Raw genomic sequence first — 15,344 nt, forward strand, 5'->3', positions numbered from 1 at the left:
AGATATTTTTGTCTCTGCAGTACAGCTCTCATAAAATCAAGAAAAATACCTTTCTCGTGGTTAATCTCCTCTGTGACATGGTGTAACAAAATAATTTTTTTCTCTTTTACTGAAGAACATAATAAACTTCAGCATTAAGAAGAAAATCCATTTATCCTAGCTCCACAACCCTGCAACACTCAAATCAAAGGGAACCAGTTTAGCAGAATATGTGGGTTTAGATCATTTGCAGTACATTAAACCTCCTGGTGAGCTGCTGGTCACACTGACCAATAGGGCAATGTGCTACTTAGAGCTCTGCTGTGCTGAAGCAAAGAAAATAGAGGAAAACACTTGAGTTTATCACAACCAATTTAATCAACATAGCGTCTGTGAGGAATTCCTTCAGTTTTTGCCGTTTACCTTGCCTTGGGTACATTTCTTCACTTTCTTATTGCCTGTAAGATAGCAATTGAGTTTATTGGTGTGTTTGTATGTTTAGTGGTGGCCTACTGTTACACTCACATTTACATACTCTCCAGCAAAATAGTCCTCTTGATCCTTTTTACATATTTTTTGTATTTTACATAGTTTTCCAATGTAATTGGCCAACAGTGATTGTTTTTTAAAGTGGAAGACAAATCAACTTGGAATGCCTTTTTATTTAGTCTCCATTAGTCAGTCCTTTGCAGAAGCAGGTTTTGTTGTGATTACAGCTGTAGGTATTTTGGGGACTGTTTCTACCTGCTTTGTACATCTGGACTGGCCACAGATCAATTGAATATAGATGTGAACATTAACTGGGATGTTCTAAAGCACAAAAATACTTAATTCTACTCCACTATATTGTTCCTCTATGTGTAACCCAGATTTTTCACAGAGACCTTAAAAGCCTAAATGATCCCAAAAAAAATTTATAGCCACACTTAATACAAATACAATATAACCCAGACACAAAAAAATTAAAAAAAACTATGTATCTTTTTTCCACTCATCAAAATTATGCACTAATTTGTTTTGGTCTACCACATAAGATTTAATAAAATACATTCAAATTTGTAGTGTTGACTTAATGAAGTGTGAAAAAAAGATCAATGGTTGGGAACACTTTCACAAAGCACACTACAGACATATGCTTTTATCACGCTTCTGTGTTTAGGACTCCCTCGTATCCTCAGCAGTATACATGTACTTTACTTTATGCAAAGCGTACGTGACACACCTGCTTGCTATAACCACTTTACAGATAAATCTTACATGAGTATCTGTCCCAAATGCATCCCACACAATTTGGATTTGTTGCTTAATGTAAAAAAAATAAATAAATCCTCCAGCTGACTCACACTTTGGGCTCCGTGCCATGAGAATAAAGTGCCTCTTTCTGCACAGCTCTGGGCTTACTCTGCTAATGCGGTTCTGACTGGAATCACTCACTTGTTGCGGCGGTAGAGAGCCATGCATGCCACTCCGAGAAGACAGATCCCCGAGGCAATGCTGAAGATGGACAACACCTGCCTCTGGTAGGTGTCACCACTCTCTGCAGAGAAGAGAGAGAATGAGATTTAGAACAATGAATTTCCAGTGACCCAAAGGAGTGCAAAACTGAAAGAAGATGCATTCTGAATTAATACCCGAAGCACAGATGTACAGATAGCATGAAGCAACCAATGTTGCTGTCAGTTAACGTTAATCTTTGAAGACTTGGAATAGGGACATGGCAGATACAGGCAGGGCTCAGTGACATGTGATAACTGAAGTGTGATAATCATTTCTTTCAGAAAAACCCAGCAGGGAACACCAATGAGTCGCCTGAATGGGACAAATCCTCAGAAAGTGTGTGTGTGCATGAGAGTGCATCGTATGCGTTTGTGCTTCAGCTTTCCAAGACTGATGGTGACAGGGAATTAGTAGCAAATGAATGCCCCCGGAGCTCCCTGTCAGACCTCTACTCATCAGAAGTAGAGTCGTGAGGTCAAAAGTGCCAGGGACAAGTGGCAGTTAATCCCAGCAGATATCACTCTGTACAGTTACACTGTGAATAATGCTGGGTTGAAAATGGTGCATGATTTTGACTCTTTAAATGCCTCATGTCTTGAGATGAAAATGTCCTCAATGCAAAGCCTTAAAAGCGCTATATCACAAATCTACCAGTATCACTGAAAACTAGGTATAATTCTCTGTCATGTTCGTAACACCGGCTCCTGTATAAAGGAATTACAAACTATAAACCCGTTGTGTCTGATTTACGATTTCAACAAATTAACTACTGCAGGAATAGGTGCAGGAAAAAGAAATCCATGAAACCTTTTCACGAACCTTCACTGTGGCTCCTGATGCTGTCAACACAGAACTATCAGGGGAGGCCATCATCTGTACTTGTCTGTCCTACTTTTTCATCTTTCATACAAACAGGAATTTTACCTGTTTATGCTCAATGCTAGTGTGCAATCAAGCACTGCATGTTACAACATTTATATTCATTATGTTCCTCGGCATGATATTGGTGCTGCATCAGTGATTCTCAAGCTGTACTCTGATTCTTTTTTTGCCACATCTGTTGCAGTATCTACAACACATTTGTTCAAACTTGAAGAAATTAACATCAAGTCTGTGGAATATCTGTATTGCTCATAATGAACCATCAATATGCATGTTCTTCATGTATTGGTGTAAAATGCATCGTATTTTACAGCCTAAAGACAGAAAAACACAACTAAGGTAAGAAAATCCTTGACAGAGCACACACAGTGTACAACTAAAGCAAGAGACGCCATTATTAATGTCTACGAGTTGTGACTACATGTACAAATATGTGCTTTTGTTTGTGTTACTAAAAGCTGTTTGTTCTTTTAGTACAATGCTGTATATTTTGCTCTTTCATCATTTCATATTTTCCTAGTTTTTGTAGCACCTAAAAGTCATCTGACTGTTGGACATGTACCGTATTTTAGAGAGTAAAGTAATTTGAGTACATGAATAATCCAATAAAAGAGAACACTGGTTAGAAATGTTATATTTTCTTCACACCTTTAATTCAGGAGATTCTAAAGTTGTTGCAGAAATTTTCTTGGATAACTTCTACAGCTTCATTGAAGGCACGTCGTTCTTTGATTTACTGTCTTACTGGAGCAGCTCTTCCACTCTGTAAAACAAGCACTCTGCAAATGATTTTTGCTCAGATTTCTTTATATTTCTCCATTTCCATGTTTCTCTGTGGATGCTCTCCTTGTTTTTGCGACCATAAAATCATTCCCACAGCAGGATGCCGCTATCATCCTGTTTGCCTGTTGGTTCGTTATTAATGATCCAGTACTGAACGTCTACATTCATTCAAATATACCATTGAGAATTCTGGTTCTGTACAGTTCAGGTCCTGTTTCATCAAGGTCTTCTTTCAGCGCTCAAACTAATTCACATTCTTTTCATGAAAGTCCCAGCTGACTTCCATGCACAAGTGAGTTATGGTGCCTGTCTGGCCACTCCGCCATATATACTTAATTGGTGGAAAACTGAGCGTATGTGTGACCTTAACTATAGAGTCACTTTCGTATTTGTTTCCTGACTTACCATGTGTCTTAAAATACTGCATTTAACTGGACAGTAGCTGCTGTTGTTTCCAAACTTTGATAACTTTAAAATAGAATTTGGATTACAATCCCATCTCAGTGGTCCACACAAAAATCTCTTGATTTTATGGGTTTCTTTGTTACACTAAGATATGTTTCTTTATAAGTGTGCTAAAGAATTGTAAAGAGGACTTGCAAATTTCTTTAGAATAATATGAAGTCATACAGTTAACACAAACATAAATTAGATTTTGTTTAATTATTTCTATGCTGTCACAATGCTTCCTGGCATTAAATCTTGCACGGTATTTTTTCACAGATCATCTGTCTCATATGCTCTTGTCAGGACATAGTGACAGTTTTGACAAATATTTAACAAAATATATATTTTTATAAAAGTTATCTACTACATATGTAGTATAATAAATAAAGGCCTAAGTACTGTGTGGGAAAAATGTACAAAGGTACAACAATCTGGTAACCTGTCCTCATGTTGATCACCAGTTTGGTTAAATACTGCTGCAGGATGGCATCTCATTATTCAATTAAATTTCTCCATAAAATCAGTCAATATGGTGGTGTTGTTTCCTTTAGCATAAACAGCAGTCCCAAGCAGACGTCAAGAGGTGACACAATGTAGTCAAAACTTCAATGCTAAAGGACTGGAAGCTTTACCTGTTTTTCAATATTGTGCTATTTGAACAACAACAAAAAAAAAAGCATAAACAGAAAATGCCACTGTTATTTAACTTTACCACAGCACAGCACTGATGCTATGACACTTCTGATAGTCTGAGCTATCATCACATGCTTGACTTTCAGCTTGTTCCTCAATGTTTCCAGCATGGCATCAAATGCCCTGTTTTTAAGAAATAAACACCAGGAGATGTCATGGCCTAAAAGTAACATTTGCATCTCAGAGATCCTTCGAACCCTCCGGCCTTTGCCATCAATGGAATGATCTCTCAATGGCTGGACATGTGAAACACAGGGAATGTCTTTCCCTGCTGCTGCTGCATCATCAGTGCTCATGCGGAGCGCCACCTGAGACCAACCTCTGTCTCATTTTTTTGATGGATGAAATAGGCTTTTCTGAAATAGGAAAAGAAAAAAAAACAGCTGTCTACAGAGCTGTGTTGAATGGCTGTAAGGAAAAACCCTGATATGCAGTCTGTACATAAAGCCATTACAGGTCTTTCATGCTGTATGCCTACGAGGCACTCTTGAAATTAGATGCAAAAGCATGTTAGGGAACGGAACAAAGTGAACAGCCCTAGCAATACTGGCTAAACTATGTTGTACTGACACAAAGACAAGACAATCTCGTATGGCCAGCAATTCCATAACAGCCACTTTACATTTGGCTTTGATGAAAGTGCATAATGAAAGCCGTGCTAAAGTATCCATGACAAAATGGGGTATTCAGCCTGAAATATATCACAGTGAACCAGTGAGACATGTGGAGCTTAAGCGGATGGACTAAAGACTACAAGAAAATCATATTTAGAGTGTTCCATCCTACATCAAACATGGCAATGCTTCACATCAGCACACATACAACTTACATAGCGACTATCCAAAGATCCACTAGTAATGTTGAACAGAAATCAGGTTAGAATGCAAACTGTTTATCTTGAAAAATCCTCTATCATTGATCAGTCTTGGATGCATTTCCTACAGGAAATTTAGTAACCTGCAGAAGGATTCCGAACTTATTTAATCCCTGTATTAAAAGTTGCTGATCTGAGGAAGATTGTATGCAGAGTAGGCTTTTTCTTCTGATTAGATCAATTTTCTGGATCAAGTGTGTGACATGACAGATGTGTACATGGCAATACCTATGTAAATCTTTATATGTTTGGTTTTATGTATCAAAAGCAAGCCAAAAAAACAAATAAAGAGTACTGACTGCATAAAATAAAGAAAGAGTGTCAACATGTATATGCATCAGTTTTTATTTCTTTTACATCACAATTTGTCACTAACAAAGAAAGAGGTTCAGATGACTTGTTTTTCTAAAGATTTGACCAGGTGCCAGGTGTAAAGATAAAACAATTTAACAACGATTTTTCACTTCTTAATATCTCTTGTGTTGACTATTTGAGCAAGTATAAGACATATCCCATTATGCTGGCAGTCTGTCCACTGTTTTAACCTTCTGAAATTGATGCCTAAATGAATCTTTAAACATATGGAAGATGAGTAAACAAAGCACGGTGCCGTTTGTCTCAGCTCCATGCTCATTAAATCACTCTTCCCCTAACAGCTCAGTTCTTCATGCAGACAGAATACACCTAATGTTCCACCATAGTGTTGCCATAGCAACTGGCCCACATTAATTTATCCAAGGTGAGCGGCCTTGTTGCGCCGGACTGTGTTTTGTATGAGCCTTTTCGCAGATGTGAGGCACATGAAAGACTAAGCACTCTGCAAAGTCGATTGGAAAAAAAAAAAAAGTTGTCTCACCCATGAACTCAATCCCAAGTTCGTCCGCTGCTCCAATGGAGGTCAATCCGTAAACAGGGTGAACAGAAATATGGAGAGAGGAAGAGAGGGGGGGCGTGACAGAGAGAGAGAGAGAACAAAACAACTGTTACTACAAGTTTGAATCAACTGTATTCAATTAAACGATTCTCTCCCCGGAAATTATTTTCAGGAACCTTCACAGCGATAGTCTGGTTAACCGTAGTCTGTTAGCCATGGTCTGCTGCATTTCCACTGATGTCTGTCAACAGGGTAGTAATGGCCAATTAAGACAAGTGACGTATGTTGCTTCTCGACAGTGCTGCACTGCTGTAGTCTTCCTGCCTTTGAGCTTCTTAAAGGCTTCCTTTCCTTATCATGCTTCCTTGCACAAGTAAGGTTAGGATAGGTCTACAAACTATACAAAACATGTTCATTTAATTATTTTCACAAAATCATTCTCTGTTAATTAAATTTCACTTTACTTTGCTGCGTTCAGCCTGTCGTGAGCTCTTTTCAAAATGAGCTGCTTTAGAGCCTTTTGTCAATTTAAATCCAAATAAGCTGCTGCTGGCCATAAAGTCCAACTCCACGTTTACATTCACTTTACACATGTGAAAACGGCTGCAAACAATTGTACAACACTACATCTTTTACTGTGAGTCAGACCCAGAAGCAGAGAAAGTTGGGTCTCCTGCACAACCATCAAGGATGCACCAATTGGTTTCTAAATGGTAACTCAACAACAGAACAGTCATTGAGCAAAATACACAAAGCTGATGAGCTGGAGCTGGGGCTCGGCTCGGCTGGGGTTGCAAAGTAACAGGGCAGTGACCTAATAATGAGGAGTGTTTTGAAATGGCTCAGTAACACATTCCCAGAAAATGGCCAGGTGCTTTTATGAAGTGCTTGAACTCTTCACAGAAGCAGTAAAAGTTCAAAAGGAAATATAAATTATGCAAAACATCGATTTTACATAATAAGTCAAATGAAAAAAAAAAAACAGAAAGTGAACTACAGCACAGTCTGCTACAACTTGAACATCTGTTAATGTTTAATTGTGAAATAAGAGTGCTTATCATTTGCAAACCCATCATTTTGACTTTGTAATTCATGCAGCTGTAACCAGTTAAGGACACAGCACCTACAATTGTAATAAAAAAATAAAAATAAAATAAAGAAATAAAATAATGGGACCACAAAACAGTGATGTCGGAACAAAAAAGTGGTTTCACAGCAAGTCCATTCTAAAACACACACACACGCACACACACACAATAACAATACAAGCAATCTTTTGAAATGTGGAAGAGATTTTCTATTAAACCAAGGCTCAACAAGAAGTTGTATTTTTCTCCATTGTAGTGTGTGAAGCCAAAATTCCATTTTATGGAGTAACTGACTGAACCTTCAACACTATTCAGTCTGTGAAAGGAGACCTTTATTTTCTTTTGAAAAGTCCTTAAATGCCATGGTAAACATACTGCATTGACAGTTTTGAGAATTAATTGCTATTTCAATGAACAACACATTTCCCAGACACTGTCAAGTCAAGTCTAAAATCTTTCTTTAATGAAAGCTTTGACCCTGTGCTGCAATAGATGCTGCTGAATGTGATTATTAAAAGTTAATGTTGCTTTAAAATGTGACAACAGTAAAACAATCTGAGGTTATTCGTTAGAGGCCAGAGTTGACTGTTGTGTTTGCAAATATAAAGGTAAATCTAATATTTTACGAGTACTCAGACCCTCTACTGTTGCCTCATCCCCTGCCACCCTATTCAGGTCAGGATTAAAATATTGAATGACAACACACAAACCTTATTACCCATATGTAACTGTATTATGGTTTTTGTGTACTTGCTCTTGTGAAACAATATTTTTTACAGAGGAATACAAGGCAGTCTGATTCTTGAAAGAATAATGATGCCAAACAAATGATTAAATTACTAATCTACATATTATAATGGTTGTGATGGTATCACATTCTACATATATTTTTATTCTCAACAAAAATAAATAATTGTCAGGTCATGCATATCAATAAATTCCACAGCATTTATCAGAATGGCCAATAATATCAAAAACTAAATGCTAACAGAGAAAACATTTACATTTGTATCTTTTGCATCTTTTTAAACATGAAGAAATCACTCCCCGTGCCTCTCCCTTGACTCCACAGAAGCATCTGTGGTGTCAACAACTGAGATACCCCAAGTCGGAAAATTTAGGATGAACTGACTCTGATACCTGAGAAAGGTTTTTGGAGCCAAAACGCATTTTGCTGCTTAGAATTTGTCTTATAGGTACAACATATGTTGCAATCCTACCATAAACTTCTTCTGACAACTTTCTCCCCAATGACTTTTTCTTTTGCACCTTGTAATGAGCCAGCAAACCCCCAAAATATGCTTAAAATGCTTCAGCATGATCTTCTGAATTCCCCAGCCTGCAGTAGCCTTAAATGAAGACAGAAACCAGGAGAGATAAGGGGGAAAGAAGATTAGGCTAGGGATCGTGAAAATAAAAGTTAAAAATGACATATCATGCAGCTTTATGCTATTGATGCCTCTTTGCACAGGCCTTTTATATTGATTTGAGCCTGAGGCATTGCAGTAATTGTTCTCTTCACAAGCTGGCTGCTTCAGGATGAATCACACTAAATTACGTTTACATACATGTGCATCCACATGGCATGTTGTTCTCTTGCCTGCTATTCTTTGTCTGCAACAGATACCCTTTCAGAAACACCTTTTGTCCCTATTCCCTCTGTCTCACTCTCTCAGACACACATAGTCTTTCTTTACACAGCTAAGTCCTGTCCCACAATCCCAGTGCTGGGGAAACAGATAAAAGGGAGCACTCATGTTCTTCCCATCCTGACAGTCCCCCTTTTTTCATGTCACTGTAATGTAATCTTATTTAAATTAAAATGAAGCCCTCACTGGTAATTGCTTTTCCGACAGAGGTGGTCAGAGTTTTAAGTAGAGCGAAGCTTGCCAAACTTTGACAGATTATGTGCTGGGTATGTTAAAAAGACCACATATCAGAAAGAAAAATTTAGAAATCTGTTAAAGCTGTGAAATCTGAGCACAAGACAAACGAATATGCACTGTGTGTTTAAATGGTTCTCTTAAATACAACTGCTCAATTCTGAAACAGAATGACAGAATCATAATTATAAAATTGTGCTTAAAGCACAAATGTACTTCCAGAAGTCATCACTAGGATACTGCAGAAAAACTATTACTGTTATCATAAAATATGTATTTTTTATCGGTTGCAACAACAAACCCCTATCTATATCTGTTAGAAGGAAGCATTATTCTGTCCAGAATGCATAATTTACAGCTGTAATTGCATTTCTGTATGATATAATAAATGGTCTAATTGAGAGCCAGGCCTTTTGCTGAAGTAGTTATTGGCCAATCTACCAACTTATTGACCGTGGATGAAATAGATAAGCTTTTAATATATAAATATAAAATTGGAAATTACAAAACCAAAACAACCAAATTACTTGTGGAAATGTAGATATCTAAATCTATTAAGAAGTGTTGCATTACTGTAGCTATTGCAGCACAGAGGTCCTGATGCATCAGTGCTAACAACAATGATACAATACAAAGAAAATTAATTCTCTAACAATGATAAGTAGTTGTCTGAAGTCTTATAAATATAAAACTGAAAAGTGTGGTGAGCATTTGTATTCACCTCTTTGCTGCAGGTCTTTTGTGGGGCATCTTTCCCAGCTTCACTGTGTTAAGAGTCTTGATCTGTTTATTTGTCATTGCAAAATTACCAGAGCTCAGTCAGGTTGAATGTGGAGTGTTAGTGAGTTTTTAGCTTAAGTCTTGCCACAGGTTTGTAGCTTTGTCTTGTCAGAGATTCACCCTTCTAAGCTGTAGGTCTTCTGAGTTACCACAGACATCTTATTTACTTCTCTAAATAATGCTCTCCCTGTCTGTCAGTTCAAGTGGACACAAATGTTTTGGGAGATCTGCGTTTGCATCATCATTCAATCCATTTCTGAACAATAGATTTAACGATAACCCTTCAGAAGTTCAGGGATTACACTTTATAATTGCTTAAAATCTCTCAAAGACCTTTGGCTGGGCTTTTCTACTTTTTTCCTTGGTCTTACTGACACTTTTTCTTCACAGATGTTCTCTAATAAATCTCTGATGCTTTCACTTAACAGCTATAATTATACTGACCGTAAATAACACACAAATACTAAAAGTATATACTAAATAAGTACTTTCCCCTTTAGTTTAGGGGATGTCAAAGAAAAGGGCAACTGAATGAACATGCAGTCAACACTTTTCCTTTTTTATCATTGATCATGCTTAAAACCATAAACATTTGTCATGTTCACCATTTGTTCACCATTTTGCATTGCTTTCCATTAGACAGTCACATAACATTCCAACCACTTGACAAAATGTAAAAAGAATCTTTTACTCTTGTAATATACTATCAAAGTGAATTACAGGTTGATTGTTTCTAAATTCATTCTAAATGTGCTCTACATTTCTGTATATTTATTTACTGTGTTGAAAAATGAGAAGGAATTACTCATTTCAAAATCACTACTGCCACATGTTTTGCCATAGCTTAATCACTCTATAAGGTAAACATAACCCAAACATAACTTTCTGCTTCCGTAAATATGATTACGAAGGTCATTTCTCTTATAGCCACTGGCCAGTCAGCTGAACACATGTCTGTTTTGTCACGTCACACAAAGAGGAAGGTAGAAATATCTCCAAAGCTCACTGTTAGACAACTGCAGTAAAGAGTGGCATCTTGGGGCCATGTCACCCATTAGACGGTATCTGAGTCGTATAAAAGGCTAAAGAGTAAACTGCTTGAGAAAGCACCAGGACTGCGCAATCTGTAGAGACTGTGCAAGGAGAGATGGTCAAAGTTCCCTCTCTCTTTATACTCTAGTACAATTGTTTAAAACAGCAGAGATGTCAAACCTTCTATTTTCTGCTATTGCTTTTTTCTTTCCACTTTATAAATTAAATACATTTTTTTAAGATATGTCAGAAGTGTATGATTATTTTCATCCAATAAAAGACCTATTCATTTTTTATCAACTCTAAATAATTATAAATGAACAATAACATCATACAAATCTGATCAAATGCAAGTGAACAGATGAGTAAAGAAAGAAATTTACAACAGAAGATAAATAAAACAGTCTTTCAGTCTTTATAAAACAGTGATTCAATTTTCCTTCATCAGCTTTGAGGATTATTTTACGACTTCAGCTGGATTTATTACAACCTCCCAGATACTACTCATGTCTAAAGCAGCTACGATCAATCAAACCTCAACACTGAATGTTTTTTTTTCCCTTGGAGAAAATAAATCTAGATTTTACTGCATGATAAAAAAAAAAAAAACTAACTGCATTTTTTCATCTATAGCAATCTACTGTTTTTATGTTGCAGGCACTTGGCCAGGCCATAGAGGTGAACACAGTATCATCCTGATGCTACCTGATCTATATTATCCATTCAACCCTTTCTTTTGCGATCACCCTAGGCAACAGCGAGCAACTCTTTTCTCTAAATCGCCTTCACTCTCACAGCCTCAGCAGATGATGTCATTACAACACTGATGCACGTCCCTTCCTCTGGCGCTGCCTTGACTGAGGAAATTCACCAATCATGATATGTGCGGCCTCTAAAATACATGGCAGTGTTGACTCAAATCACCCCGGGGAATCATTTGTGGCATCTCATGGGAGCCTGGAGCAAGCTTGGAGACTACCTGGGCATTATGTGAAGCGCTTTTGGCTCGATTAGGAAGTAGCAACCCGGAGGTGGAGAGACAATGAAAGGAGTGAATCAATTCTTAATCCCCATCTTCTTTTGGATGAGCAAGTAATTGATAAGCCTATATGTGTAGCTGAACTCAATGTCCTTTGTGGATTCTTATTCCAGGCTGAATATCAACAGGAGAAAAATACTTCAAATTGTTATTTTCTTCTCCACTATGTAAAGCTAAAAACTCCCTGATGTTCTTCCTCTGCAGTCTCAAAGGTGCCACCTTACCAGTGGCAAACCCCAATCCTACCCATAGTTTAAAAACAAATTTGTTCAGGTTGTTTACCAAGCACAAACTAAATTGCTGTCTTCCTGCCCTGCAATTCTTCCAATTAGAGATCCCCACTACTTCCTCCTGGTGCACCGACTTGTTAGACTCTGGTACTTTCCTCCAAACTCATTTTCAGCTGAATTCAAACTGGACACTTGGACATGGAGGGTCTTCTTCCTTTTGTCCCTGTGCTTCTGTGATATGCACAACAGCTTCTGTTTCTCACCCTTCTGTAAAGATGTGAGAATGACGAAGTGCCATTGCCCGCAAAGTCGGGAACAGAGTGCTCTTTTGAGTCTTTTTCCAGTCAATACAAAAGCAGGATAAGGCGCAAGGAAAGATTTGTGTCTGTGAGATGCTCAGAAAGAAAAATAAAGCTAAAAGCTGAAACGGATGCAAGAAGAGAGAATTTATTTCTCACTCCCCAGTATAATTTGTGTATAATTCCTCCTTTTCAACAAACAAAAAGGTAAACTTTGCACATATAAAAACAGACACACATGGACACAATGAAACAAATTCCACTGGTACCTCTTCCACTTGTATTTGTTGTTAGTGCGTGCATGTATGTGTATATCATTACATGATTTGGCTTTAGAAAGCCGGATTATCCCCCAAACCCTCCATAATCTGGGTAAATTTTAGATCAGTCTCTATCAACATAGATCCAAATAGGCCTCATTGCTCTTTAAAATCTTTGCTGTTTATCTTTTGGATTTTTGGTGAAAGCTGCTGTGCATAAATATGCATATTATTTTGTTTTTCGAAAACTATAAACTCTATTAAATGGCTCAGTTGGAATGAATTTACTATAAATCCTGCTATTCTGGGGAGATTTTAGGTTTAGGAAATAACAGGTAAATTATAATACATGATAATTGATGATAATTAATACATTGCTCTTCCATACTTGAACATGTTCTTAGCTTAAAACGGAAAATGGACACCAAAAATAATCAAAGATGCAATTAATGAGCATAAAAAAAAGAATAGAAAATGGTAGATCAATAAACCAAATTAAATTATAATGTTGTCATCCACAGTACATTTTTTGTGTCCTCCCCTCTGTTTCTTGAAAGATGAATGCGTAACAATAACTACCTAATACTGTATAAGTGATTTGCTCGCCGCTCAATTATTGAATTCAGGTGTTTTAATTGTTTTCATTCCCAAAGGTCTATAAAATCTAGCATGCAGACAGCTCAAAAACAATATTTGTGAAAGAGTGGGTCAGTTTCCAGGATGCTACTGGTAAATTCATACTCCACAGTCAGCTGTTACTGGCATTATCAGAAAGAGGAAGTGGTTGAGAACAACAGTAACTCAGCCACAAAGTGGTAGAGGTAAAATCAGAGTCAATAGCTGCAGACTTCCAAATTTCATGTGACCTTCACATTAGCTCTAGAGCAGTGCACAGAGAGGGTATGTAATGGATTTTCTGAGCAGCTGGACTCGAGCCTTACATTAACAAGTGCAATGCAGTACATGAATGCAGAGGTGTAAAGAACGCCACCTCTTGACTGTAAGGCAGATGTGTTCTCCAGAGGGATGAATCATGTCTCTTTCTCTTTCTCTCACAATCCAATGAAGGAGTCTTGGTTTTAGTGCAGAGAGGACTATGGGGTGTGGCTCTTTCTGATGGATTAGACCCAGTCTCTTGGTCCTAGAGAACAGGATCTGAAGCATTAAAACATGAAAATATTTGTTGACAATTTCAGTCCCCTGAGTTTTAGGGAATAGTGTGTTGTTTTCCCGTTCATGTTCCAACATGACTATGAACAAGTGAACAAAGCAAAATCCATAAAGAACGAGTTTGGTTCAAACAACTTGACTAAAACTGTTATTTGGAGACTATGAGGATTCGTGAGGGTTTGGGACCACAACAGGCCACAAACTACTGAAATGAGTGAAAACATGAGAAAGGTCTCATGTCCAGTTCAAACACCAAATGTACATTAATGTGCACTGGGAAGCACAGTGCACAGAGAAGCTGTCTTATATCTATTCTCGGGTGTACAGCCAATCAACGGCATTATTTTCAGTATAGCTAGATGGTGAATGAATGTACAATCAATGCCAATATCCAAACATACTTGCTTTGAACCACAAATACTAAATTAACAAAAGCTGTTTAGCAATATGGGCATGCGTTTGAAGGCATCATTATTCTCTTTGTTCATTTAGACTTTAAAATGTTTAGTCACTTTTTGTTTTTTAATCTATAACAAGACGTTTGTACGAAAATGACTGAATAGTTTTGCTATTCACAACATGCCATGTGATAAATCACAGCAATTAAAGCACAAACACACACAACAAAATGTGTTCAGAAATTTCTATGCCTGTTAGCAGATAACAGGTTGCTAAGAAATAATTTAGGACTTCACTGTGTGTAAAAGCGACAATTTGCCTAGCTGACCACACCTCCTAAATGCGGTTGATGGCCTCCTAATAGCTGTTCCCATTGTTTTATGGGGCCACTGGATGAAAACGTGGGTAATTACTGAATCAAACTAATCCAGCTGCAGCACACCACTAATAGAGTCTTTGCTGCTTTGTAACGAATGCAGCTTTGTAACTCCTGGTTACTGCTGTTGAGTGGGAGAGTCGGGTTCTGTTATTTTGTATTTCTCACATGTAGATTAAATTTCAAATGATATCCAAAAGTATTTATAGTCCATGGACTTTTTTTTTTTTACAGACTTTTGTGTTTTTTTTTTATTACGATTAGCAAAACAGAAAGCAGCATATAATTGTACATCCAAATAAATTGTGCCCATATGTGTTTGTGTTTGTCCACAAAAGCCACTAAGCTTTAGTTTTTGCTAAAATAACACAAAAGCTCCCTAAGCCAGTTAAACAGGAGAACTGACATACTCCTATAGAAGATAAAATGAGTCCCAGAGTGAAAATTGTGTGTCATGTGAGGGTATCAACATGCTTCGAGGCAATAGCTTGTGACCCCATTAATGGACTCTCAAAGGGCTTAGTGGAAGCAGAAAGCCAGAGCACTGAAGTTTTCTCTCTCACTCTCTGAGTAAAGGAGCCAAGTCACTCCCTGAAACAGGGTGAGTTTGTGAAGTTCACATTTGGTGTTTGAACTGAAGTTCAAATGTTGATTTGATCAGACCACTACTGTTAGCAATGCAAGGTAATACAAATTTATTCTCAAAGACTGAATCATCATGTACACAAAAAGGGTTTTATATTATTAAATATTGTGTTA

At 37.4% G+C, this 15,344-nt stretch overlaps 1 protein-coding gene across 1 annotated transcript in view; it reads right to left on the reverse strand.

Moving 5' to 3' along the window:
- Window positions 1–15,344, reverse strand: part of nrg3b (neuregulin 3b) — a 231,349-nt gene that overhangs the window by 27,406 nt on the left and 188,599 nt on the right. Inside the window, exons 4-5 of the mRNA XM_055022620.1 lie at window positions 6,012–6,041; window positions 1,414–1,516 (exon numbers count right to left, since the gene is read on the reverse strand). Of these exons, the coding sequence (XP_054878595.1) occupies window positions 1,414–1,516; window positions 6,012–6,041 (133 nt within the window). The remainder of the gene's footprint in view (window positions 1–1,413; window positions 1,517–6,011; window positions 6,042–15,344) is intronic.

Source organism: Poeciliopsis prolifica, unplaced genomic scaffold, assembly GCF_027474105.1.
Source record: "Poeciliopsis prolifica strain line A6 unplaced genomic scaffold, Auburn_PproV2 SCAFFOLD088, whole genome shotgun sequence".
Lineage (NCBI taxonomy): Eukaryota > Metazoa > Chordata > Actinopteri > Cyprinodontiformes > Poeciliidae > Poeciliopsis > Poeciliopsis prolifica.